General features: G+C 43.4%; 1 protein-coding gene across 2 annotated transcripts; it reads left to right on the top strand.

Annotated features, from left to right (window-relative positions):
• Window positions 1–1,492: 1,492 nt before the first annotated feature.
• Window positions 1,493–17,958, top strand: plpp2b (phospholipid phosphatase 2b). Of its 2 annotated transcripts, XM_034531746.1 has the most exons (7): window positions 1,493–1,696; window positions 1,855–1,930; window positions 12,022–12,173; window positions 12,279–12,541; window positions 13,043–13,100; window positions 14,756–14,932; window positions 15,969–17,958. In XM_034531746.1, the coding sequence occupies exons 2-7, from the start codon at window positions 1,867–1,869 to the stop codon at window positions 16,125–16,127; spliced, it is 873 nt and encodes a 290-aa protein (XP_034387637.1). In that variant the 5' UTR covers window positions 1,493–1,696; window positions 1,855–1,866; the 3' UTR covers window positions 16,128–17,958. The 2 variants fall into 2 exon arrangements, with proteins under 2 accessions (XP_034387637.1, XP_034387636.1); XM_034531745.1 differs by having other exon boundaries at window positions 1,493–1,930.
• The last annotated feature ends 9,622 nt before the right edge of the window (window positions 17,959–27,580 follow it).

The following is a 27,580-nucleotide window of genomic DNA, read 5'->3' as shown; positions in this document are numbered from 1 at the left end:
ACATCATCTTTTGTTGGTGTAAATTAATTATTTTAAAGACATTAATGCATTCCAGTTCCCTGCCATTGAACGTGCGGATTGAACCATGCTACCGGAGAAGAACACACCAGGTCCTTCTAATTAGACTTCCAGATATTGAGAATGTGTCCACAGCTATGTTCGTGTGTGTATTGGTTTATGGTTATGCCATCTGTGCAAAGTCAAGAAAAAAAATGTATGGTTGAGAAGGTCAATCTGTCCTTCTACCAGACAGACTAAGCTTGTTGCTGTTAGAAACAACCAGCAGGGGGCAGAAAAAGCTCATTTTAAAATATCTAGCGTTACCCTGACCACTCCATGCTGGTCCTTTCTCCACCTGATATCCTTCTGCTCGTTAGTGTTTCACTCACAAACTCAAGTTGTCATCGACAGCTGTCTAATGTTAAATACTATTATGTCATTATACCATCTTCTTGCAAGTGTGCAGAAAGTCAAACGAAACAACAACAACAAAAAACAGAGTTTGTTTGTGTGAGATTATCTACTAAACTCATTGGCGCTGAACTAATAGACTTGTGGGTAAACGAGGTGTTGGTCATGCAAACAGAGGACACTGTTAATACACACAAATGACTCCAACGTATACACACATGGCTGGGTGCTGGCTGCCTATTATTGGCTGTTGGTGGAGAGACATCCTGACTGCATGGAGTCATGCTGATGTTAAGTCATGTTAATGTTGCCACAGTCCCAGCACGTCTCCCTGCTTTAATTAAACTGGATTGTTGTGTCCTTTATTGTGCAATCTCCCCCCCCCCCACGTGTGTTCAGTGTGTGTCACCACCCCAAGTGACGTGAGAGTGTTGACTAATGTGCTATTTAATAACCTGTTGGCTTTTTAGTCAGCTTCAATATGAATCTCTCTCTCACACACACGTGGCAGAAGAGTGCACTCTGGGAAAAGATTAAGTTCTCAACTAAATGTAACAGTTCAAGTGTCTTTTCCCCTGTGGATCTTTTTCGTGGGGTAAATGGAGTGCATGATGGGATATGAGATAATATAGGGCTCTCATCTGTGTGAGGAGTTCCGAAATGGGGGCGGAGCCGAGTCCTCAATTAAAGCCACAGCCGCATTGTCGTGCTTTTAAATCCACTAATTAAATCCAGATTAGTCCAGATTATGAGGTCAGGTGCAATGGCAGTCAATAGGTTTAGGACTTTACTTCATTCCGTCCGTGTATAGTATGTTTGAACTGCCAGCGCAGTGTGTGGCACATGTACTGCCGGCGGCCACCTCCTCCTGCTCCGACTCTACCGTGTTTAACTTTTAAGTCCCTCTCCACTCAAAACACATAAAAACGTTGGTTAGCAAAGCAGCGTGAGACAAACCAAGCAAACCCACTGAAAGGGTTCCTCTCTCGCGCTTTGCACCTCTGTGCGTTCAAATAAATAAGAAAATAAAAGTCGAGCCTGGCGAAGATTAGACAGCCAGAGAGGAGCCAGGGGGGGAGGGACCAGAGCAGCGGCGTGCTGAGTGCGGAGCAACCCGTGAGTACCGGATTCTCCCGACGCCTCCAGCCTATGAAATCAGTGGGGTTCCTCTCGTTCTGGTTCTGTACCCAAAGCAGTAATGCGCGCGCGCGGACGCGGGACTCCAGTGCTGCTCCGAGACGAGTTTCAAGAAGAGCGCACACCTTTGCTGTCAATGTCAGCGCAGGTAGAGAAGGGAAGGGGATCCCGGAAGAGCTCGTAGTGCCGGGTTACCAGTCTGGTTTACGTAGCCTGCACTTTTTATTCCAACGCAAGCGAGCGCTGGTGGACTTGTTGGCCTCTTTCACAAAGAAGTGACTCTCCCTTTTTTTTTTTTTTTTAAAGTTTGAAAAGTGAATGAACGGAAAGAAGATGAAGAAGAAGCTGTACGTGGTGATGGACGTGCTGTGCGTTGTGGTTGGTAAGTTATGGACACTCAAGTACGGAACTATACGTCAGCATAATCTGCCTTTCATCGAGGAGTTGCACTTCAATGTTGTTGTTGTTGTCAGCCAGAATTATCATACCTGATATTCTGATAAAGATCATATGTTTGTGTTTGCAGCAGTTTCTTGGCTGCCCCGTGGTATGCGTGGGGAATGTGTGCTTTTATTTAGATGTTAAAGTGACACGAAGACATGTTTTTACATATATATTTAAATATATATAATTTATAAATATATATATATATATATATATATATATATGTGTGTATTTAAAAATAATTTAAAAAAAAATATATATATATATATATATATATATATATATATATATATATATATATCCAACAGAGGCAATTGGCACGTTAAGCAACATGTGTTTCCAATGCGGTCCGATATTGGATCATCCCGTTTATACAGACCCCAACTGCAATATATTGTCGAGGCTGAAATGTGTGACGTGAAGTGGCACCACGGTGAAACACGAGAGAAAATGCATTCATTCTACTGTTGGGCCTGCTGCATGGGCTCCAAGCTACTCAGGAACAATTTCGCAGGACTTTGCAGAGTCTCAGGAAGCTCAATGTTTGTTTATGGAAATGTGATACGTGTGCCTGTGTGTGCTCGCGCGCGCCGCTTATTCCTCATTTTCGTCAATATTTCGTCTGCCAGGAATCTTCTCCAAAAAAATCCCCCCACTTCCCACATACAGTGCATTTCTCAGGATGTGACTTCCACATCTCTCCACAGAACGTTGTTTTGCATTTAACTTCAGTTTTTGTGTGTGAGTGTGTGTGTGTGTGTGTGTGTGTGTGTGTGCGTGTGTGTGTGTGTGTGTGTGTGTGCGTGTGCGTGTGTCCTCTGAGCAATGAATGAACACATAATCAGATGGTGTCTTTTGCTGTCTTTAAAAATGAATGGGACGGACTACACCCATCTTTGTACTCTGCCTCCATTGTGATCACAACTACAAACCTGTAAAGGTGTTGTGTGTTCTGACACAACAGAACACACAACACCTAGAAAAGTACTCAAAAACCATGTCTGCAGGACCACATTATGACATGATCACACACACACACACACACACATTGTAGTTTTTCCATCTGGAGGCTTTGTGGTGTGAAGTCCCAAACCAGTTCTGTAAAGTCTGTCACACACACACACACACACACACACAGCCACCAGCCACTCACTACTACTACTACTAACAGTCAATAGATTAATCATTTAAATTATATTAATTAATAAAAAGATTTAAACAAAACAGTAAAAGTAAGAAGTCAATCCTCGAGGCGGGCACAAAAAAAAGAAGAAGAAGCCTCAGAGATTTTGTGTGTATGTGGAATGTACCACTGTGGTGGGACTTTGGGTTTCTGTATTAATGCCTCCAGCCGTTGACAGACGTGTGTTGCGTAGTGGTCTGGTGTTTGGCGGCGTGTTCATCCCCTGTTGTGTCTGCACTGGTCATAGTGGTGGAAGTTGGAGGGAGACCGTAGAAAGGATGGTGGCACATGCTTGTGCGGATCTGCTCTGCTGTGCAGTTTCAGATCCGCACCCTCCGCCTCCCGGATTTTCGGAGAGCTTAGGGGTGTTTTTCCATCTGTGGGAACATCCACAGACTGCTGAACTTGATAAGCCTCACCATTTTGCTGTTACAAGTCTGGGATTAACGTCTGGGTCTGGCTGATCGGTCAGTTCTGGATGGTGGCATCCCACACTTTGGCCTCGCTCTTCCCATTTGCCACCCACGTCAGCCACCCAAATAAATGTCAAGTCAACCCCAAGCTTATGTGAGGCTGCCCCAACCATATAACAATAACATGGTAGAGCTTGTAATTATGCTAACCATTAAACTATATGTAAACAGAGTTTTGAGATGGGTTTTTGTCTGCATGTTGGGATTATTTACATTTCTTATTGTAAACATTCATGTGTGAATGCGGAAGTGCTTTAAACTTGCATTATTTCGAGAGGTCAGCAGGTGATCACTCCTCTGGCTGCAAATAGTCTGGTTGTATAGACGTTTATGAGAAAATAACCCTATTTCTCACTTGATTTATTACCATCATTTAGTAAATGATGGTCCCACTTGGAGTAAAATAGATGATAAAGCAGGGCATGCTTTAAGGTGTGGCTACCTTGTGATTGACAGGTTGATAAAACGATGTTCTCCAGTTTGGGTGTTGTCTTTGTTTTTGCCACACAAACTAAATCCTTTCAAAGTGTGTTTTCAGTCCATTAAAGATAATTGTAACATAAAAATGTATTTTTGCAACTCAAAGTTTCAAAACCGTAGTCGATGGGTTACGTCATGGTGAGGTCATCTACTTCTTTATATCAACACTGAATAATTGAACTGTGCTCTTATCTCCCTCAGTTTTTCTTCTCCTTCTCCTCCTCTTTCTCTTTCTTCTTCTCCTTCTTCTTCTCATTCCTGTGTAAGTCTACACTCGGCCCAAATAGACGGTGGGTGTTGGCTGAGAGCACGGGGGAGAAAAGGCCGGGGTTTAACCTCTCCCTGCACACAGCTCAGAGTCGTGGGTGCAGTACTGCAGATGGTTTGGATGTCGGATGAGGAGCACAGCTCATATTGCTGTTGTGTTAAGTGCGTTGTCTATTGTGTAGTATGAGTAATGTGTTTGATACTCCAAAGTAAGTACGTGGGACTAAAAGGCCTCGAGGCAACGAATTGGTGCAAGGCACACTCACGAATAATTTTAGTTTTTCCATGTGGAGGTTTTGTGCTGTGAAGTCCCACACCAGTTCTCTAAAGTCTGACACACACACACACACACACACACACACACACACACACACACACACACACACACACACTTACACACACACACTGTCTTAATATGCAGAGGGAGCAGCTGAAGTTTAATGTAATGAGACACCACTGTGCTAGAATGATGACACTGGGTTATAGTATTCCATTAATTAGTTCTGTGTTTATACTACTCCTGTGGATTTGAGCTCACAGCTAGCAGAGAGTCTTCACATACGTACACACAGTGGAGTTATTTATTCTTTGTATTAGCATCTTGTTATTGACCTATTAATTACCTGCTCTACAATAGAGTTTGCTCCCAACGCCCCATGTTAGACGGTGGGTGCATGTGAATATCCCCAATGCGCCGTTCTTTGGCCTCGCTAGAAGTCTGTTGGAGTTTGTTGATGCTGCGGCGTCTCCAGGGAGCCGGGCCTCTGAATGCCGTTGTGTTGGGAAGACGGGTCGCCCCGAGTTCTCAGTGAAAGGCTGCGAAGACGCTCCTTGGGAATTGTTTTCCTCAGGATAGCTCTGTCATGGAAACTGAAGGACTTTTAACAAACAGGCACATCCCTCCTGAGAAATATGAGCCTGGCTTATTCTTCTTTTTCTTTTACTCAATGACCTTAATTGCTCAAGGATGTTGGGTACACTTTTAAAGTCTTTTACCAGTCATGCTCTAAAGTGGATTAGAAATCAACGTTAATGTTGAGACATTAAAGTACACATTTTAAAAAAGCATTTGAGAGAGAGAGAGGCACTATTATGAGTGTCCCTTTTTTAGATGTCATTATAATAGTTGTTGTTGTTTTAGGACATGAATGAAGAGAAAATTGACGGCTTCAACCACCTCACTCGTTGTTTTGGATTTTATGAGAAACCTCCGTAAATGCTTCGCACTTAACAACAGTTAGTGCCTGCTGTTCTATTGTAGCTTTCCAATGTCCTTCTTTAAAGGCCGATGATTATAAGTCCTGCCAACATATTTATTCTCTACAGTAAAAAGAAAACATGCACACTAAAGGGATGTTTACTGTTTGGACAGGGAACATAAATTTGGAAAATGTTGTTTTCATTTGGAGAAACATGCACAAACTATCACCGTCATCTGTATACTGAATAATAACAAAACAAATATCTATCTATCTCTCGGTCAATGATGTGCAGGCGACACAGCCACACATTTAGTGACCTTTCAGAGGAGCTCAGCACCATTTATGATCGTTTTAGAGGTTTAAACCTGTGTGGCCGACATCTTTGATCCCCTCCGAAACCCAGACTCTTTGATTGCCAGATTTAGCTGCCCTCCCACCACTACTACGCCCTCGCCTGCCACCCTGTCTCCTTCTGCGCTGCTTAGGCCGAAGCATGCGTAAATGATGGACAGAGCGAAACAGCAGGATTAAAAATAAAGAATGGGCGGCAGCAGCAGCAGCAGCAGGAGGATTTGGTGTAACTGGTAAAGTCGGGCGTTCCTCGTGTGAATTAGAATTCCAGAGGCCATCGGCGGCAGAGGTTGTAGGCTCAGCACATACCTTCCACATTAGTCAGTCCAGCTCGGGGTGAGACAGTCAGAAGTAGGGAGCTTTTAGTTGTTTTGTTTTGAGCTGCCTTGTAAAGGTCTGTAACAGCATGTTGTTAGAGCTTTGGTGTTAAAGATGTCTTGCTGTCATTTCAAACACGCATGTTTGAATTGGAAGGAGGAAACAAAAGAGAGGCTGGAAAGAAAAGGGAAAAAAAGTGGAACCATAAAAAAAAAAAGCCTTCCTCGTCCACAGTGGGAGGGGATGACAGTCGGAGGCATATAAGTCAGATGGAGTCAACGATAAAGAGTGACCCGTGGGTGAAAATGAAAAGAAAGAATGGCTTTGGTTTGGGAGGAAACAAGAGCTATCAACAGATGGAAAAGATGGATTTGAAAGGGGGGATGAACATGAAAAGAAGGAACTTCCAGAGTGACCGCCGCTGGATAGACGAGAAATGCGAGTTGAAGAAATGTGGGAGGAGCAAATGTTCCAGCTGTGACCCTGAAGGAAAGTTTGAGACCAAACAGGGCAGCCCCGGGGCATGAGAACACACACACACACACACACACACACACACACACACACACACACACACACACACACACACAGTCAGGCACGCCTTGAAAATATACATGATGGTTTTTCAAATAAAGGAGAATAATTGTCCGTCCACATGGTTTTACAGGTGCAGCAGGTTATGGCAGAGAAACCAGGGCAAGTAGGTGTGAGGCTCTCTCAAACCACTGAACTAACTTCCAGATGATGAAGGCGTTGACTTTTTCTTTAGCGTCAAATGAGTTACTGCGATTTAAAAAAAAAAAAAAAACGCACAACAAGCCACAGAAAGAGAGAGAGACTCGAATCTCAGCCCCAGAGTGCTATTGTGGTCCAAATGGCCCTTCGTAATTGCACATCTGCCAGCTAAATAAAGCGCCATCCCTTCGAGGCCTCTATATTTACACCAGAAGGAGAAGTGTGTGTGGGAGGACGCTGCGATCAAGAGAATGACAGACGGAGCAGCTCCAGAGAGAAGAATGAATGACATTGAATAAGAGAGAGGGGGAACTAGCCGAATGGAGGATGTGAATCAGCAGTGGTGGACGAAATGGAGGAAAGCATATCCCGTCTCTCACTGGCATCTTTGTTTGTCCGTGGTATCAATTAATGCAAAAAAAAAAAGCTCCTCTGACTGTTTAATGCTCCTCTTGACACGCAGTCGTCATCAATTACTCGGCTCTCCGTTTGCCCTCGTGCCCATTTCAGCAGAGGTGCCACGATGGATGAATGCCTGTTTGCAACCAGGTCAATGGAAAAGCCTTAAAACTCCCCAGAATGGAACCAAAGCCTTTTTAGAATGGGCCTTTCCTTAATCTGAGACAGCAATGCTTGAGCTCTGCATCCTGCGACTTCAAACAGGCTCCCAGTCGGGGCTCAGGCAGGAGATTTTTGACTGGCAGACGGAGATTAGCTTCCTGGCTACATTCCAAACTGGCAGCGTTTCCGGGCCTCCATCCGTAAAAGCATGCAGGTGTCTAAAGAGAAAGTTCTCTCCCCCCACACCTCCCTCCCTCCTCCTCTACCTTCCCTCCATGTATACGTCTTTTATCCACCACACAAGTCTGAGGCTTGGTCTTTAAGAACGTGAAGGCAGCTCTGGGGCAGTGTTGGTTCGGGTTGTCTCGTGGTATCCCAGAGACCTACTTTGCCTGCCGAAGGGTCTATTTTTGAGCTGTGTATGTGTGTCTACTTTTTTTTTAAGAGTGGCTGGTTTGTTCCTCGCCGAAATGATCAGAGGCACATGAGACACACTCTCATACCTCATGATGTATCACTCATTCTGAAGCCAAACTTCTAACATCATTTCATTTGAGTGCTTATATTTTCAATCAAACCTTGCCATCAAGGTAAAGTCATGTGTCAGCTGAATGAGTGTTTTGTTTATGAGCACAGAAATGAAAAAAATTCTACTTCTTTTTTTTTCTTTTTTACAAGCCAGGGCAGGGTTGTTTAAGTCCAGGTGCCCTGACTTCACTCATTCCATGACATGTGTGGCAAACTGGCAACATCCAAGTTTAAGAGGATTTAGTAATAGGAAAGAGACTCATTAAAACCTTTTTAGCATATGGCTAAACTGATCAATACAAATGACACCCACGACTGCGATGTCGTTGATGTGCACGCGACAGCTATTCAGCCTTTTGTGCGCTTGTTGGGTTGAAGAAGGTGGTATATTTCATTAGCTGCTGGCACCTCTCTTTGAAGCTTTTCACTTAATTTTTCTCTCGCTCTACTGTGATAAATGGCCTCGCTCTGGCAGGTGTTAAAAGCTTCATAAAACAGTTTTGAAGTTGCTGTAACACATTACTAGAAATAACTATGTCCTCCTGCCAATTTAAAGTGACATTCACCATGCTGTAGAAAGTAAATAAACTTTGTCCAGGCCAATCTTACACACAGCTTTAACACTTGCTGCTATGTAGTAATGATATGTGTCATATTGCATGTTGTTCCTTTTACTTTTGTTTGCCGTTCAAGTTGCTTTTTAATGTTGTGTTGAAAGCCAACATTCCACTATGCTTAAAAAGTTGGTATTGGCTGACATATAATCCAGAGTGGAAACAGATTTCCTGTCATAATGCCCTGCCAAGCAATGGATTCAACCCTCCAACCCCAAAACACTATATTTAAAAATGCTTACCATCAAGGTGGCCAATTACAAGATTGTTTTTATTTTATTTTTTACGGAGTTTAAACCATGCAGTTAGAGAGATATGCAGTGCTCTACATTAGTAGTCGTCGTAATAACTCCAGTGACGACACTATCAGTGTGGTGAGGCGATGATGAGATGGAAAGGCCTCTTGCCAGCTGGAACCAGGAAGCAGGATACAGATGCAGAAGCTGCCACATCAGTAAATTCATGTCGGGGTTCTCCCCTGAGACGACGTCGTCTGAGACTGTCGTCTGTGGTCGTCACAAACTGGATTTTGGTGGCGCTGAAAGGAAAATATGTGGAATAAGACCGTACACACCCGGTTAACCACGTCCTGATATGGCTGCTAGATGTGATAACGGCGACCCCAGTAGGCGTCTGGTGGTCGGCGGCTTGTGGGAAGTCGCTGTGCAGGGACAGGTGTCCTCCAGCTGCCGCTGCTCAGAAAGAGGCGAGGGTTTTTTTAGACAAAAACGGGGGAGGAGTACAACATGCATTGGACGGGCGTCGCCTGGTGAAATTGCCTGCGCGTGTTGGTTAAAACAAGAATGGGGAGTGTTCTTATTCACTTCCTGGAGCTTGATGAGAAGATTAATACCGCAAAAGTCACATCAGTAGCAAGGTGCTCCCCCGAGGCACCTGAGACGGGATGGGAGTTATGTCACAAAACAGGTTGTCACAAAACAGGATGTTGGTGGTGCTAAGAGGACTTTGTCCAGCAGCCGGTTAGCCTAGCTTACCCAAGAAATTGGAAACAGCTAGTTCGTCTCCTTTTTTTACATTTTTTTTATTTTGCATTTCACCCATAATAAACCTGCCTACAAAATATCCAGTTTGTGCGGTAAAATGTCCAAACTGAAGGCCATTTTGGAGGATAAGACGGGTGTATTTTAACTTTCACATCTCGGGTTGAAATATTAAAGTTGGGAGTTGAGATTTCTCCCTTTTCTCCCTTTTTTTCCTTCTTTTTTCTAAATGTCTAAAAAGATTAGAGCTTTTTCCGTGTATAAATACTGTGTTGAAAGCAATTGCTCTCTCTGTTTGTGTTTTTTCCTTCCCTGTTTGCCTAGTTTAAGCCCAGCTCCTCCAATGCCGGGTTACCAGGAGTCTACGTGCAATGATGTGTTCATCCTACAGAGCGCTATTGTTTACTCTCCTCTCAAAACAAAGCTTCTATTTTGCCGCATGAGGAACATGTGTGCAGTTGGCATGTACTCGTCTCAGATATCGGAGAGACGTCAGACACGAGTGAGACACACTGCATGCCTTTGTCCAGGTGTCATTGTGTATTGTTTATTGTGAATTAGGGCATTTATTAGGGTAATTTCTCTGCTTCATTAGTGAGTCCAGTGTTTATTACAGACAGTGTTAGTCATAATGGTGTGCCTATGTTGTTGTTGTTTTTTCTCAGAATGAGCTCCAGTTATAGGGTCACATTTACATGTTATACATCCTCCTTCACATCTTTTTGAACCCCTCAGCCCACTGCTGTAGCATTCAAGAAAAACATGCCATGCGTTGGTCAGTATTCATACATTTACAGTAGGCTGTCGTTTCATAATCGGTGGAGTTAAACTCTGTTACAGAGTGTTCACCTCAGCTGAATCCTGGTCCACCATCCAGTTGTATATTTTCCTTTTTAGTCTCAGTCTTCAGCGTGTGGACTCTCGGTCTCTCATCGGTCGGTCTCGCTGGAAGTCCTCCTTGAATTATGTCAGCTGCTTTTTTTTTGTTGAAAGAATGGGAGGGGTGCGCTCCTCATTTACACAGAAATGTAATACTATTGGTGAGAGCACTTTTTTTCAAGCGTGTGCAGTGGTTTTTTCACAGCTGTTTTTCTTGCCTTTTTAGTATTTGGCTGTATGGCATTTCCACAGTGGCCTCAGGACTGTATGTCTGCCTATTATGGACTGTTATCAGGCTGGAGAGCACATTCCTCAGTAGGGCTGCAACTCGTGGTCATTTCCATGTATCAATTCATCGTTTACACTTTTTGTGTGAAATGTCAAAGATGATGACGAATGTCCATCACAAGCTGCCGGCCGACGTTTTAAAATCGCCTTCTTTAAACTTTATTCAAGTAAACTTGAAATGAATTGCCCATTTCTGTTCTTCAAGTACGCTCTTTCTCACCATTGAAGGCTTTTAAAAAGGGGGTAATAAAAAGTTAGAGGTTATGGTTCACAATAGAAATAGAAAGGTTTTCACTGCTGGGGAGACAAATTAATAACCTCTCAAACCTCATTGAGTGTTTTTAAAACAATTTTCCTTCAGTCTCCTTCAATTTTCAGAGGGGTTTGAGCAAATTAGCATCTACACAATGTATTCATTGGCATGTGATTTAAATATAAATGTGTCATGTGCCTTTTTACATTAACAAAATGCAGTAAAGTAAGTGTGAATGCGCGTACCAGAGAGAGGAAGATAGGTATGTCTCCGAACATCTCAAGGACATCCGTGCACTCAGGAGCCTTGAGCAGCTCTATTTGGTCTTACTTTTTGCACACAGCCACATCATTCAAAAGAGCTGCAGTTGTGTCTGCAGCCGTTTGTGTACACAGTCTTGAAAGTGTGCGTGCACCCTTGTGTCTGTTGAATATGTGTGTGTGTGTGATGTTTGATTTTTACATATGCCCACATTCCTGTGTATATAAGTACTATTTTGTACTGTTTATTTTTGTAATTCCCTGCTGCGCATTTCAACCTGACATTTAACGAGTGAATGTTTTCTTTCGTCCTTGTGGCTTGTTTTCATCGTTATGTTTTTATACCCTAGAGGTCCAGAGGGAGCAAGAAAACAATTTGGCTATCCTTAGAGAAACAACTTCACTTCCCGGCTTTTTAAAAACAAAAATGATGTAATGTCTGAAAAGGCACAAATATGTTATTCCAAAGCATTTTTTCCCTCAATCATCCATTAACTTGGATCGACCTTGTTCCCGGTCTGTATGCCAGGTTATGATCGATGCGTTCATCTTATTTTACCAAAAGGCCAATTACTCCAAATATATAGTGAATAAATCTCATCGGACTGTTGTTCCTCTGCTTTGTTGTGGCTACAGCGGCACTGCCCTTCATCATCATGACCATCCTGTTCAAGCCATATGAAAGAGGGATTTACTGTGACGACGAGAGCATCATGTACCCCCTAAAACCAGACACCATCACCCATGGCATGCTGGCTGCTGTCACCATCTCCTGCACCGTCGTCATTGTAAGTTTTACATCGTCACCTTCATCATTCTAACAAAGGGGGGGAACAAAAATTGGATCATGGCCTCAGGAAAAGCTGTTTTCACTGTTCTCCCTCCTCCCTAAGATCTCCTCGGGAGAGGCTTACCTGGTCTACAGCAAGAGGATTTACTCTAATTCTGACTTCAACCAGTATGTGGCCGCACTCTACAAGGTGGTGGGCACCTTCTTGTTTGGAGCCTCTGTTAGCCAGTCGCTCACCGACCTCGCCAAGTTCACCATCGGCCGCCCGAGACCCAACTTCATGGCCGTGTGTCTTCCTAAGGTCTGCACGGGATACCTGCAGGTGATCAACTGCACTGGCAAGCCCCGTGACGTCACAGAGTCCAGGTAGGAGGAGGAGATCCTAGTCATGGAGCTGGGAGATGCACCGATCCCACTTTTGCAGTCTCGATACCAATATTAGGACTTTGTGTATGGGCTGATGCAGATTACCGGTCTAATACCAGTATTTCATTAATAAGCTGTATGCCTCACTGATTTAAGTGATGCATTCAATCAATCTTGTGATCAATCTATAATGTCATGTAATCAGGCTTGACTTTAATAATAATACATAGACAAATTGTCACAATAACTGATGCAGCGATTTGAGTTCGTATCAGCCCGGTGTCCCATATCGGTATTGGTGCATCCCTGATTATAATAGCATACTCGCATCATTTTGCTTAGAGAAAAATGTAATTGACACTTTAACACTTGATATCACATACTGGTGTTTGTTTGGGGGCTGAAATTCTAACACATTTTACACGATAACGGTGCCAAATGAATTGGAAAGTTCTAAATATCCTGTGTGACGCATTAGATGTGATTGTTTCTCTTCTCCAGATTGTCCTTCTACTCCGGTCACTCCTCTTTTGGAATGTACTGCATGCTCTTCCTAGCGGTAAGTTTTGTGTGTGTGTGCGTGTGTGTGTAAGGAGGAAACGGATTTCTCGGTGTCCGTCAGGCACAACAGTCCCCAGCTGGATCTGATGACAGGCTTATGCATTTGGATCCGTACTTGAGGGCTAATTGTTGAGGGGGACAGAAAAGGCCTCGGTTTGTGTGCATGTAGACATAAAAGACAAGGCGAGAGTTCAGTGGAAGCTAAAAGAAAAATAAATGACCTGGAGGCCTCTGCTGCCTCTTTCCCAGCGATGATGAAGGCAAGGCATGTGTTGTTTTCTGTCTTCCAGGCCTATCCACTTCATTACTCTTGGCTTCATCTCTTTGTGTTAGAAGCCGGGCACCGGCGCTAGACGCCGAGCTTCGTGAGGCCAAAGCAAAGCAACATTGTTCAGTTCAAAGAACCTTTGAAAGAACAGAGCGACCACAGTGTCCATTCCTGTCAGTACCTGTCACACAGCCAACGAGGCGGGAGGGGGGGGGGGGGGGGAGCTGTGGTGTGATGCCAATTTGTGCACCTTCAACATCAGCCCAGAGAAGTCTGTACTGTTGCCAGGTTCATAATTCTTCGGCGTCTGCTGTTTTCCAGTAAGAAAGGGGTTTCAGTCCACAGTGGACATATATTAGTCATACCAGCAAATGCTTTTGCATTAGAGAGCTTCAATTGAATGGACGTTTTTAGATTTTGGTGTTCGGAGTGTGACGCCGTCTACCCTGAAACCGCCAGCGGGCTATCTGTTTAAGCAAATAGGGAGATGACCCGTAAAACAGAAATGTGGCTGCTGCTTTACGTCACTGCTTTGTCAGCATATTGACATTTGTGAGACAGGATGTTGACATGACATTTATCTACAGGGTCGGGTGGGTTACTTAAATAATGTATTTGAGACAATTACTAAATGTAATCAGTAACCCAATCCACGAATCACAATATTAAAGTAACGTAACCTAACTATTTTCTGTGACTTTTGGACGACCTCAATACCAATATTGCAAATAACGACAAGTGAAATGAAAATGTTGTCATTATGTTGTATGCAAAACCGAAAAAGGGGAACTACATCACAAGAACAGTGCAAGTTATACCTTCCAGTTGTAAAATATGCTGTCCTCCAAGGACTGGTGTCATTTGGCACGTTAGTTTAGCCGGATTTTAACTTGGAGCAGTACCAATATAAATTTAATTAAATTAACCAACATGCACATTTCCCAGCTTGTCCCGTATTATGTTTGCTGGAACACACATTTGAAGCGGTTGCCCGTTTCCTATACATTTATGTTGCATGTCTTGCTTGATGAGCTGGAAAGTGCGTAAACTATCCTGCTGTTTGTGCCCACAAAACAAAGCAAAAGTTTCCCTCATTAAAAGCTTTTTTTCACTTAACGATAGAGGCCATTGTGTTATACTTCTAACGTAACAGCGTTCCATGTATTCCAATACTCCCGAGACTGTTAATATAACATTATCTCAGTGCAAATACTGTAGGTGTTGGTCCAAACACTATGTACATAATCATCTTGTGTGGTGTGATAACCTTTTAGGGAGACCAAAACCATTTCTCACATGTTTTGTTTTCAGTGTAAAAGCAAGTTGCTTGATCTCTCTTTTCTGACCCGATCTTCCACCCTCTGCTCTTCTTCCACTTCCTACAGCTTTACGTGCAGGCCAGACTGGTGGCGAAGTGGGCCAGACTCCTCCGGCCCACCATTCAGTTCTTCCTGGTGGCCTTTGCGGTGTATGTGGGTTACACCCGAGTCTCTGATTACAAGCACCACTGGAGTGACGTGCTGGTGGGTCTGTTGCAGGGAGCGCTTGTTGCTGTATTCAATGTGAGTCTCCATGGTAACTTCTCTCAAGGGCAAACATTGCCAAATTTAAGATATCCTACTTGCTATTTCCATATCAGACAGTTATAACTTCTGGTCGGGTGTCAAGATGCTGAGTTGCTCATACAGTGAATGCAATTTACAGAAGGTTTGGGATCGTATAGGCCGACTAAAAACTAATAAAATGTCACCAGCTCAAAGCTTATAGAGTTTAAAACGTATCTGTAGAAATACTGGCCACATTCTTGGACATTTAATTATCCGTAAAGAAGCTCCAGCCTCAAACCTGATGACATCTTAACGTTGAGTCTTACTCCCGTGGTTTCTGGCTTTAGGAAAAGCAAACATGGGTGGGTCCAGATCTTTAGAAAATGACATTTAATGGAAATCTTTCTGTTAATGATACTCCCTTCAAAGTGCAACAGTCGCTGGAGAATCCATATTTCAGCTTCATTTCAGTCTGGCAGTAAAAAAAGGGGAGTGAAGTGTGGCGGCAGCAAAGTGTGACTTGATGCACACCAACGCACTGAAGCTGGCAGCTCCTTAGGCAACAAGTCCATTCTGCTCACTCCAGCTGGGCGTCTTTATTGTTTGGCCACTTCCCTTTTTTGGAGTGAGCCGCTGTCAGCACCGCCTTGTGGATATTCTGGAGTGGTGGAGTGTGTGTTAGTGCGTGTGCGTGTGTGTGTGTGTGTGTGTGTGTGTGTGTCCATGTATGATTGATTGGGAAGTGAGCCCGCTCTTTTGGCCTTTGGAGTGTTATGAGCAAGTAGAGACCCTCTTGGGCATAGTGTTTTTATAGCCTTCAGGGGTTGTGCCTGCTCTCTGTGTGTTCCTCTGATATGTGTGTGAGTGTGTCACTTAACAGCTGTGCATAGAACTGTCCAGACACATGCAATCAGAGTTTCCAGCCCTGCCCCTTACCTCCTCTGTGTCCCTTACATGCTTATACTCCAATTTCTGTTTGGAAAAATATTCCCTCAGTCACCGAAGCTAAAGTCCTCTCCTTCCCTTTTTCCTTCTCTCCTCTCCTCTGCAGGTGCACTTTGTGTCAGACTTCTTCAAGAAGCGTCCTCCGCGTTGCACGAGGCCGGACACGGCTGACAGCGAAGAGCCAGCCAGGAAACCCAGCCTGCAGATTGCAGACTCCGAGCACGGCAACCATTACAACTATCACCACAATCCAGGTCCCGTGTGACGGAGGGAGGTTGGGGGCTGATGCTGTAGGGAACAGAAGCTGCAGCCTGCAGACCTCAGACCTGTGTGATGGCATCCAACTCTTGGGCTTCGACCTCGATTGTGCGGTCAACAGTGTTTAGTTCAGGGAATACCCCGGGGTCATCTGCGGTCCTGACTCTGTAGGCTGCCCGCTGCAGACTCCTCATGCTATGCGAGAAGTCCTATGAGTGTGAGATATGTTTGAGAGTGTCGATATGAGTTCTGCAACCAATCCTTTGTATGTCTATTTAAAAGGAGCAACGCTGGGGATCAGGTCTGCAGCTTGCAGCCTCCAAGCCCCCCCGCCCCCCCTGCTCCCTCCCAAACCACTCGCACCCCACCTACTCCCCAACCACTGGACTGACTGAGGGGGCGGCATCCCATCCAGGTGCCCGAGCCCCCTCTCAAAGACACCGTGATGACCTCCTGTTCTCCTGTAAGAGAGAGGGGAGCATATTGTTTTGAAGACGTCATTGTTGACGTTGAAGCACGTGTGCTTAAAGCTGCATTAAGCGAAAGACTCCAAACCCCACAGCAACAACGCTATGCTATACTATGGCCTTAATAAGTGCTTGTGTTCACAAGCAAGTCACACACAGCCAAAACATCCCAATGAGAGTCATTTCCTGCCAACTGACAAATGTAAGTCTGATTTTCACTCACCTTTATGCCTTTTTTTTATGCCACATCCTGAGAAAAATAGGTTCTGGGGTGTTGATTCTCAGCGGGATTCCTAATACAAGCAACTATTTTACTTCCCAGGAGTTCTTTGATATCAAATATATTGCTTAATGTAGCTTTAACAATGTTGTATATGTATTTTAATTTCTGTATGTAGAGAACCAAATGTGTTGCTAGTGACGAAAGAAACGAGGAGGAAGAAAGACAAGAATGTTAATGAATGTTGGTGAAGGCACAGTTTGTTGATTTAGCGCCCTCTTAGTGCACCTTAAACTGGCTCCACACAACCAAGGAATTGAAGTTAGCACCCGGTCCACAGTAGATGAGCTAATTCTCCCCTCCTATTATGTCATGCTGTTGGCAGAGACACAAATAAAGTGTCAGCTGCGAGCCACCCCGAAGCTGCTTTTGAACTCGACTCAAACAACACGCATCAACGTGATCTGAACTTTAGCTGACAATACATTTTTTTTGCCAGCTGTCCCTAACTGCACAAACCGGTCTGGTTATCTACTCGCACAAACAATAAAAATGTTTTTAAAAGTGGCCGTACAGGCTCGTCGTGCCAGATGACTCACGCTACGACGCTCATTCCAGGAGGGAATTTGTAGTCTCAGTAATTACTTCTTAGTGTTGTGTTGAAAGCGTGTTCAGGTACGTGTCTGACTCTCATTAGTGCCAATTGGTTTGAATCCAAATTAAGTGAAGGATATGGAGTCTTAAAATTTATGTGCAGATTTTAATTGTAATTGTTTCCCCTGTGTGAGATGGACTGCAGAGTTAGAAACCATTGATGCAGATAGCTTTCATTACTGTTGGTCTTTATGTGTCATACCACTACTATATTGCCAATCAAATATTACGCTACTTGGCCTCGATGCTGTCCTCTTTTTTTTCAGTTTTTATTGTGTTTTTTCGTTTTCTTTCTACACTATTAATCAAAGAAGGATGAGACAACCATTTCGAAAATGGCGTTTTAATTTATTTTAAATACAAGAAGTTCTTTTATTTTACTCTTGCAAGGTTGGAAATGCCAGCGCTGTTAAGGTTTTTGTGCAATCTCCCCTGCTTGCCACTATGAGCCACAAATATTGTATATACTAATGCTATGAGACATGTTTCATGTTGCATGAAGGATATATATATATATATATATATATATATATATATATATATATATATATATATATATATATATATATATATATATATATATATATATGCTTGTATGTTTTAATTTCACGCGGAGGTGCATTTTAATTTCCCCTGTAAAGTGATCTTTGGCCCTCGGATTCTCAGACTGGTGGCTGGAGGAGCTGCCTCCACAAGCGGATCCAGTTCCAGGTCCAAACATAAGCCAGATGCCTCGGCGGGGCTTTTAAAGGGCTTTTGTAATGACAAAGGTTTACATACCCAAATGTGTTCTTGAAGCTGGTAACGCTGCGCCATTCCCACTTCAAAGATTCGTCTGTGTTCCTTTTCCCCTTCCTGTGTTGATGGATGAGGTTAATTTGTGAATAAGGTCTCCTGTACAGTTTTGTACATAATGTAGACCCCCTGGAGTACTCACACCAGATCAGACAGACCACATACCTGATAGGAGGGGAGGGGGGGGGGGCAGGAAGGAAGGAAGATGGAGAGAATCTCACCTGCTAGTGATTGTGAGGCCCCGGCTGGAGGGTGTGCTTTAGGGGGTTGGGTTTGGGGTATCCCATGGTGAACCTCGGCCCCTGGAGACATCTACACATTTAAAAACTCACGTTTACAACAAGAAACAGCTGGATCTGGTTGCGGTGAAGTGCTGTGCAAGCCCCTCTCCTGCATCTAAATCATCTGTGTACAGCTGCAGCCACACTCGGAGCCCCGATGAGGGCGAGGTTGTGGAAACGTCACAGTGTTTGATGCCCCTCCAGCTTCACCGGGGCTCTCAGCTGGTCACGTGGCTCCAGGTGTCGTTACGCTTTAATGGACGTGTGCCTGAAGAAAAATAGACGAACTGGTTGGCCAATCTCCTGTTAAATGTCCACTTGAAGGTATATGATTCACGTTGTTTGCTTTTTTTTGTATATAGATTATATCTTTAGGCTCTAAACCAGAGAATTTTAAATAAAGATATAATCATTCAGTTACATGGCTTTGTTTTAATGTGCTCATTTAATGTCACTAATGTTATGATTGAATTTCCCCCGGCTTTCTAAATTGTTGATACAAAGATTCGAAGCATAATGTGTGTCGTGTATGTGATGCCGAACATGTTTCCTGCAGAAAGGAACTTTTCCCCTGTTTTAGAAATGAGTGTGGTGATTATGATAAAATACATAGTTGCAGCATCAAGATGTTCTTGGCGTAACTGTTGTCCTGATAGCGAGCATTTTTTCATTGGAATGAAAGGTCACATCCAGAAGGTCAACACAAATTGTTGTTGTAACGATCCGTGGTGGGCACCGTTAGTTTAATTTTGCGTTCGTTATCCAAAGTTTATTTCATGGTGAATCCACCAGGTATAACATTTGCTTTTGTTTGCCCACAAAGAAACTTCTCAATTACCTCGAATGTTATTTAGCAACGCATAAAGATGAGTTGTTTTTTTTATCAGAAAATTTCACAGTCAAAATCTGTTGCTTTGTTACTTTGGTTGATCCACGAGCGCATGCATTTCTGTCATTTGAGTGAACCCCTGTGACATCATCAGTTTGAGAATGTGTCACTCTGTCATTCCAGCATTAGAGGAGGTGACATTGTATGGATATCAAGATCCATCAGAGAAATCGGAATAATCCAGAATCAAGGAATGTTCCAGCACTAGTTTAGAGACCGATGCAAATGGTTTGAGCACTCGTGCACCAATGGCTAAAGATTCACCGTTTTTCCTCTGGCCTGCTCTGACTGATTCATGACACCACTTTCTTGTGCATTAGACAATTTATTTTTGCAACAAGAATAATGAGAACCAAGTGCTGAGGATTCAGGACGGGCTAATCGAGTCTCCCACATCGTGTCGAGGCTGGAGAATGGATGCCGCTCCACAAAAATAAACACATGTATTTATAAATGAATAAACACTGACTGGACCCATGGGGACATTTGTGGGAGATTCTTTGGCAGCGGTATTCAAATTCAGTCATTTCTCATTTAAAACGTTATTACTCACTTGCACGTTGTGAAAATCGTGCATGCGAGGGGCCATTTTTTTTTACCAGGGTGTCAAAACAACCGAGTGGAAAACATTAAGGTATTTTATATACATGAATATTAACCCATTTAGCTTCTTCTTCTTCGGGGAGATGTACAATGTGTGAATTTAAAGCTTTCTCTTTAATTTCTCCAGAGATGCATATTATACCCTCGCTGAATGTATTATCCTTAATGCCAAACAGTAAATTGACGTTACATTATAAGAGATGATCGCTACGGTAACTGGGGCATTTCTGAGCTCTATAAGTATATCTGCCTGTGGTTGTATACGGTAAGACCCTATTTATCTGAAAGGCATCTTCTCACACATGCATCACATCTATCTGCCTCATGGGTTAATGAGGCAGATAGATGCTGGGAATAACCTCCGAAATGTGGAATAACTACATCCCATAATGAAATGTTGTTCAGCATGCTTATTGATCTTTCGTAAAAATGAACTGTTATTTTTAAGCCAACATGCAATTAGCCGATTGATATCAAAATAAGTTGGTACGTCCGTTCTGCTGAGTGGCGACGAAAAACACAGCAAACACACCATTCGTGGGAAACCATCACAAATCATGACTGGTTCTGGTCCACAGGGGAGGAATTCTGTGAATGACCCGGAGTCTGGTGGTGAGGAGTGGCTCTCGTGAGGAGCGGTTTTGGGGAAAACCTCAGCGCTGGAAGCAGTAAAGCGTGACAGAAAAGAAGCGGCTGCCAGTATTTTGATGCTGCGGTATAAACGCCGCTGAATGTCGTATACTCGTATAGCCCACTTTGGTCCGTGTTCATGTGGGTCGACAGGCATATAAGTTCAAGCTGGAATTTCAGGACCAGAAACGGGAGAGAAGAATGAAATAAATTGTGAATATTTTCTCTCCGACGCGTTCAGACTTTTCATTCTTACCTGAACGGAGGAGTCATCTACGCTTCATAAGGGATTTATGAAGCGAGGATGACTCCCCCACTTCCTCTTGGCCTTGTTGACTGTCAAAGACTGCCTATCAGATGGGAAATAGTTCAACAATTTAATGACGTTACATATAAGTTGGAGTAAAGGTGGGGTCATCAGATGGATGGAAACTAGTGGAAATAGTCAGATGAATAAGGGGAGCTATGTGCAGTTAGTCTCCCCTCGAGGTCCCTGTAGAAATAGACAAAGAGGAAATGAGAATATAGAAGCAACATAAGAAGCGAAAGGAATCAGGGGGAAGGGGCTTTAAAACTGAAACAGACATGGAAGAGAGCCGCACTGGTTTACATGATTAGAAGTGAATAAATGAGAAGCACAGGCATGGTCTTTTTCTTCAGTCAAATTTAACTTTATTATCTTGCAGCTTCCAATGGAGCTGGAACTGTTTACGTCCCGTTTTCAACACTCAAAGGAGAAAACTGCTGAGAAAGTCACTTGATAGGCCCCACAATCACACACACGCACACACACACACTCTCTTCTGACCCTCTGGACACACTTTCATTGATTGAAAAAGTCAAAGGGGCCGGAGAAACGTCCGTGGAATCGCAGCGTGGTAATTTTACACGGGGGGCCTCCGGCTGAGCGCAGCAGTCTGAAGCCCGCGGTGTAGCCACGATGAATTGGACAGAATCATTTGTACAGATTAGGCTCACTGGAAAGTTACTGTTGTAGGACACCATCAAAATATTTCCACAATAATTCTGCAACATTGACTCGGAGGTGTCACAGAGAGCAGCTTCTGTAACGTTCTCATGCTGAAGGCCAGTGGAGACATTCTAGCAATTAAAATGCCTCCAGAAAAGAGCAGCTAGTCTCTGTTGTTTCTCTCTTCTACATTATCGACAGTCGTCTTTCTACTCCGTCGCCAACGGTGTTGCTTCGGCAAAGAGGCACACTAATTAAACCCTTTGCTATTCCACGCTCAAGCATTCACGCACATTCCCGCACACATAGCGACATTATTAATGCACGTTTGTCAGCTAGTGTCATGGCCTTGTGTAATTTGAATTAAGAGAGTATAAGTATGCTATTTTATAATTAATCCCACACGACTCAAATCTGATGAATTCCTCTTACCATTTATGCGTTGAGGGAATTATTTCATGATCAGAGTTTTATCATTTCTGCTGTGAGCGCCTGCTGAGGCTCAACATGTTAGTCACACAGATTGCATTTCAATAAGTCAGCTTCTACTGACTTTACATATTTTAAAACCAAACACCAAAGTAGCTGCTGTATGAGCTTTCCGCGTATACATTTGTGCCTGAATTCATATAAACAGGAAGCCAACAGTTATGGAGGTTTACATGTTACGGTGAGGGAGCATCACCCAGCACATATTTCCACAGTTATAGGGTTGTCAAATACGGTAGACTGTTCAAGGGATTGGTTGTCACCATCATTAGAGCTCCCCAGGGGGCAATATTTCAGAATTAGGATCAGAGGTCACCCCAAAGGGTCATTTGAGAAGTAAGACACTGAGGTGAGGACTTTTATTGTATTTTGTGTCCAAATTTAAGTGTCTATATAAATGTAATCTTCGGTGTTTCCCTTCTAGGCTTTTACACAAGCTTTGTTTATGATCAAATAAGTCTTACCATCCAAAGAAAAAAGAGCTAAAGTTTAGAAGTTTTTTCTTAGCTAGGCTACCTGTGGTTGTTAGCTTAGCTGCTAGCAAAACAAAATCCCAGTAGGGGATACATACAGACAACGCACCGCATAATGTGTGACTGCCAACCCAACCATGGAAATGCCTGTAACAGGTGCACAAGACGTATCAAACAGCCCTTAGCTTTTGAACAGATTAAGATTGAGGAGAGTAGGGTCATTCCATTCTTATCTGGCCCTTCGGGCCTCCATTACACACTGAAAGGGAATCTATTGAGGATACGTTTTGTTTTTTGAGGGTTGCGAATTAAACGAAATGTGTGAAATCCCCCCCCCCCCCCCCCTACATTTAAATGGACCGTGATGGACCGTTTTTTTTACTATTTGACAAAGTCCTATTTTCCTTTGCCTTTATAATTAACTCACTGAGAGCAGCCAACTAACCTGCAAATGAACTGATCCGTGGATTTATTTAAATTGATGTTATGGTTGTTTTTTTGCTTCTGTAATCAATGATGACAGACTGAAGTTTCCCTAAACCTGTGATTAATTTCAGAGCATCTCCTCTCCATAGCCGTGATTGAGTGGTTTACTGCAACTATAATTACACCACTCAGCTGTGGGAGACTGAGGTCGAGACGGGGAGATGAGGACGAGGTGTCTGGCAACGATGATAATGATAATGATAATGACAACATCAATGATGAGCATACTAACCTTTGACCTTGACAATCCAGTCTGAGTTGGTGGCAGCAGAGAGCCTCCACTGTGGCAGACCACTGCAGCCAGTAGTTCAGCATCACTACAGTCCCACCACGCTACGTGTCACATGCCGTAGGCTGGAGCATATTGTGGGATGTCTACCTGATGAGTCAGCAAAGGGTGTATACTTGAGATGGTCCTGTGCAAACTGCTGCAGTTGTGATCCCACAGGAGAGATCATAAGGCTCCATGGATCCAGCAGATTGAAGGTCAGACACTGTCGAATAACCACTAATCTTTAAAGGAGCACTTGCATCTAGCAGTGAGCTTGCAAATTGCACCCAACTGAATACGCTCTCCGCTCACCCCTCCCTTTCCAAGTACTAACTAACTACGGTGGCCCTTGGTTAACGTTAAAAGAAATAAACGGTGCAATAAACGGTTTATTCTAAGGTAACGAAAACACAACGATCCTTAGGTCCAGGTGATTATATGCTAATGAAAACATAGTTTTGAATGTTATAATCCCTTTCACATTACACACTGCTCCTTCAAGGCAATCTCCACTGGATGATAGGGATTGAGATCATATTTTTAAGGAGTTTTACCTTAAATGATAACCTATCTTGTATTGTATTAGCAAATGTCCGTCACACCCTGATCATAACTAATCAAGGGTCAAAAGTAGCTTGTTCCCGGAACCTAAAGCTATTGGGCAGTGTTGTCATCCAGTACCACCTCGGCTGCTGATGAAATGAAAGTGATGATAGAACAAGAGATTAGCCACTTTCTAATCTCTAAATCTCCACTTCTAATATACTGCTCACTGCGGTTTCCCCCAGAGAAATATTCAGCAAGCGTCGCACTGATTTCATTCAATTACCTTATTGCTTTATGTTTATTCTTCACAACAAGCGTTGCTCCATTCTGGGGAGCTTGTTGGGTTTTAGAGGAATAGTTCTGTCTCCAGTGAAATGTTTAATATGCTTTTGGTCGGTAAGTAATTGCCCAATGTTGAGCTTTGGCCTGCTCTCGGGGCCCCCAAACACTCCTCCTGGCTCTGTTAGTGTGCCGGTCTTAAACGTGGTTCTCTCTAATTGTTTCGGGACCGGTGATAACCGCCTTCATGAAGACCCTGGAAATGATAGACTGATTACATCTCCCTGCTTCTGCTTTGGGACCACTTGGACATCCACAGTGAAGACGAAGTTGCTGCAGAGAAGGATATTGTCTTTGATCGACTCGTCCACTCAACACCTGAGCTCGGACCAGCATAGGTGACTCCACACAAATAGAGAAATAAGTGAGGAAAGACAAGAGACAATGATCTTCTTAAATCCTACTCTGAACTGTATGTTCATGTCAGGCCTTATGTAACAGAGAGGAAGTTGGACTTCAGCTGCGGTATACACCGCTTAAGGAGACTTTCGGCTGGAGGGATGAAGGCATGCACGTGCACTCTCAAAATGCATTTCATTTTGTAGATATCATTCCAGTTTGAACTCTGGGAATGCCTCCACAGCCGGTGTGTTTTCTAGACGTTTCACTCTACGCCGATGGGGTACGGCTACGACTAGTGAGAAAAAGGAAAAGGTAGTGGGGCAGCAGCAGCTTTTGGCCCTCGAGGAGGTGGCCACAAACAGTCTGAGGAGGTCCCAAAAGCACCCGCGGTTCCAGCATCCAGTCTCCAGTCTCTTGGCCCGCGCATGTTGTCCTGGACAGCGGTTCTGTGCTCTGGGGCCCGGCTGTCGGGGGCCTCGCTGGATAATGGCACATTTCTTTCAGGCAGCCTTCGAGAGGGAGGGCCAGAGAGCGAGAGCAGTAGCAACTCATCTGGCTGCTAGCCATCCTCACCACTACCACCAGTGCCCCCCGAGGGATTTATATATTTACACACACACACACACACACGTTCCTCTCGCTTCAGCCGGGGGGCTTCACGTCATTCTCATTTGACCCTGCGAGTCATGCAAGACTTTATAGAATCACGGTCAAGGGGAAAACGTGTCCCGCTGTGGAATAGTAGCGACATGGAGAGGTAAACAGACCTTGGGCACGTCGATGGAGGCCGTGTGACAGGGCCTCTGTTGGGGAAACAGCCCGCGGTCCTCAGGCCCAAATGATGTCATTCCAAAAGGGAACCGCGGTGTGTAGCTGAGGCCACGTGGATGAATACAGGCTGCAGTTATTAATGCACAAGAACGATGATCAGGAAAGTTGGAGTTTTGTTGCCGTTGCTACGTTTACACAAGAAAATCCTAATATACAGTGATATACCATAAAGCACTGATGCATGGGCTCATGCAGAGACCACCCATCTCATCAGCCGAGGGGGATATGAGTCTTTCACACAGCGCTAAGTTACAGTATTTTTAACCCGAGGCATTTTTATAATGCCGTTATGTTATGTTTAAGTTTTCAGATTTAGATTGCAGGGAGTTATGTATTATTTTAAAAGAGCCAAAGATGAGATACAGGTCCAGCATAACGTGTGGATTTAACCCCACCGGCAAGCTGATTCAAAGCCTCGAACTCAGCATTTTAAGTAGAGGGATGGTAGTTCACAAACACCAACATATTTTCCTAAATGACACTTTAACTACATTTTAGTGTTACCTAAACTAAACGCCCTGAATAGTTACTAAATCAGCGACATTGGGCACACAGTCACTCCCCCCAGTGGGGTCCGAAAGCGGTGTATATCAGTCTGGACTTGTTATTTAGCATTCCTGTTTACATAATTACTCCAAATGTGGTCTATCTTTGTGATAACATGCATTTCTGCTGATTATAAATCTCACAGCTTTAGGCCTCTTAAGTTTCTTGCAAAATGACAGTTGGACTCAAAATGACTACACAGTAGAGCATGGAGCCAGTCAGGCTGACGTTGGACTCTAGCTGTTGTCGATGAGGCTGCAGCAGAGGGAGAGCAGGACCACAAGGGGAAGTGGGAGGCTTGGGTCTGCTCAGCTGCCAGCTGGGCTCCCCTGGAAAATACAGGACGTCTTTCCGTGCCAGAAGTGTACAGAGTAAAGAGGAAAATGTGAAACGAAAGCAGGGGAAATGTTAGCGTGCAAGCTGCCGGCCAAAAAGGAGAAGGAGAAGATGGTTCATATTCCTAAAATTCAACAATCTCCCGAAGAGAGGAATGTAGCAAAAATAGAACTGGAGAAGGAAAAGGAAATAAAAAGCCTAATTTATCTTAGGTTATACATGGCTGAGTTTTCTGATTACATTATGAAATGAGGCGTAAAATCTTGAAAGTTTCCCTTTCTTGGACTGCCATGAGTAAACAACGTGGCTTCACAAATCCTTGATTTGACCTTAATGATTTGGCACTCCTAAAAACAAAATAAAACATATTGCAGATTTCGGGACGCAGACTTGTCTTCAAGTTTTAAACCATTTCCCTACAAAGTGACCACGTACATTTCCTCAAATACTGTACATTACAAATTTGAGGAATCATTTATATACTACTTGCATAAATACTTTTACTGTACTACTTTTATTCCACTACATTGATTTTGATCCCTAACATTTGCTGGCTAACATGTACATGAAGCTTAAGGTCAGCTGTTGAATAAAATCTCACTCTTGTAGATTAAAGAATTTAAAATGTCTTCATCTCGAATCGTTGCAGCAGTTAACAGTAAAATTACTAAAACAAGAATTATAGTTGTTGTTGATGCTGACTCGTCTAATCTAGATATCAAGACATCTTTGGACCCAAATGATCAAGTTATAGCTCATATGCAATTAACTTTGAAAAACAATGTTAATATTTCTGACAAGACAATCTGAAATATGCTCACTAATGATAGTTTATGAGAATAATTATGTTGGATCGCAAGTTGACCAAACCCCCCCAAAGCACTTTGACAACTTGACTTATAAAAGCCTGTTTTACAAGTTTACAAAAGGCAGCTTTGATAGTCACCACTAAAAATGAAATCTAACAAAAGTCTACCCCTTTATTACATAATAAATATTTGTGTGAATATGAAAACATTATGGTCTGACTGGGTGGTAAAAATAACTTGCTTTCATTGCAGGGTGGGCAACAAGGGTCCACAAGCACCATATGGGTGAAGGGAACCGATGAAGGTGCTAGCCAAGATTTAACTGTATTTTGACTGCAGTAATTGATGAATTATGATGATTATTTTAGAAAATCCCCCCCATGGCCCTCGGTAGGCTCTTTATTTGTGAAAAATGGCTGTGATGAAATCTGATTTAATCGGCTGTGTGTGAGAATAAGTCTTTGTTGGAAATGCTGTAATGCA

This window comes from Cyclopterus lumpus, chromosome 4 (assembly GCF_009769545.1).
Source record: "Cyclopterus lumpus isolate fCycLum1 chromosome 4, fCycLum1.pri, whole genome shotgun sequence".
Lineage (NCBI taxonomy): Eukaryota > Metazoa > Chordata > Actinopteri > Perciformes > Cyclopteridae > Cyclopterus > Cyclopterus lumpus.
Note: the sequence above shows the minus strand (reverse complement) of the source record. Positions and strands in the feature narration are given on the sequence as shown.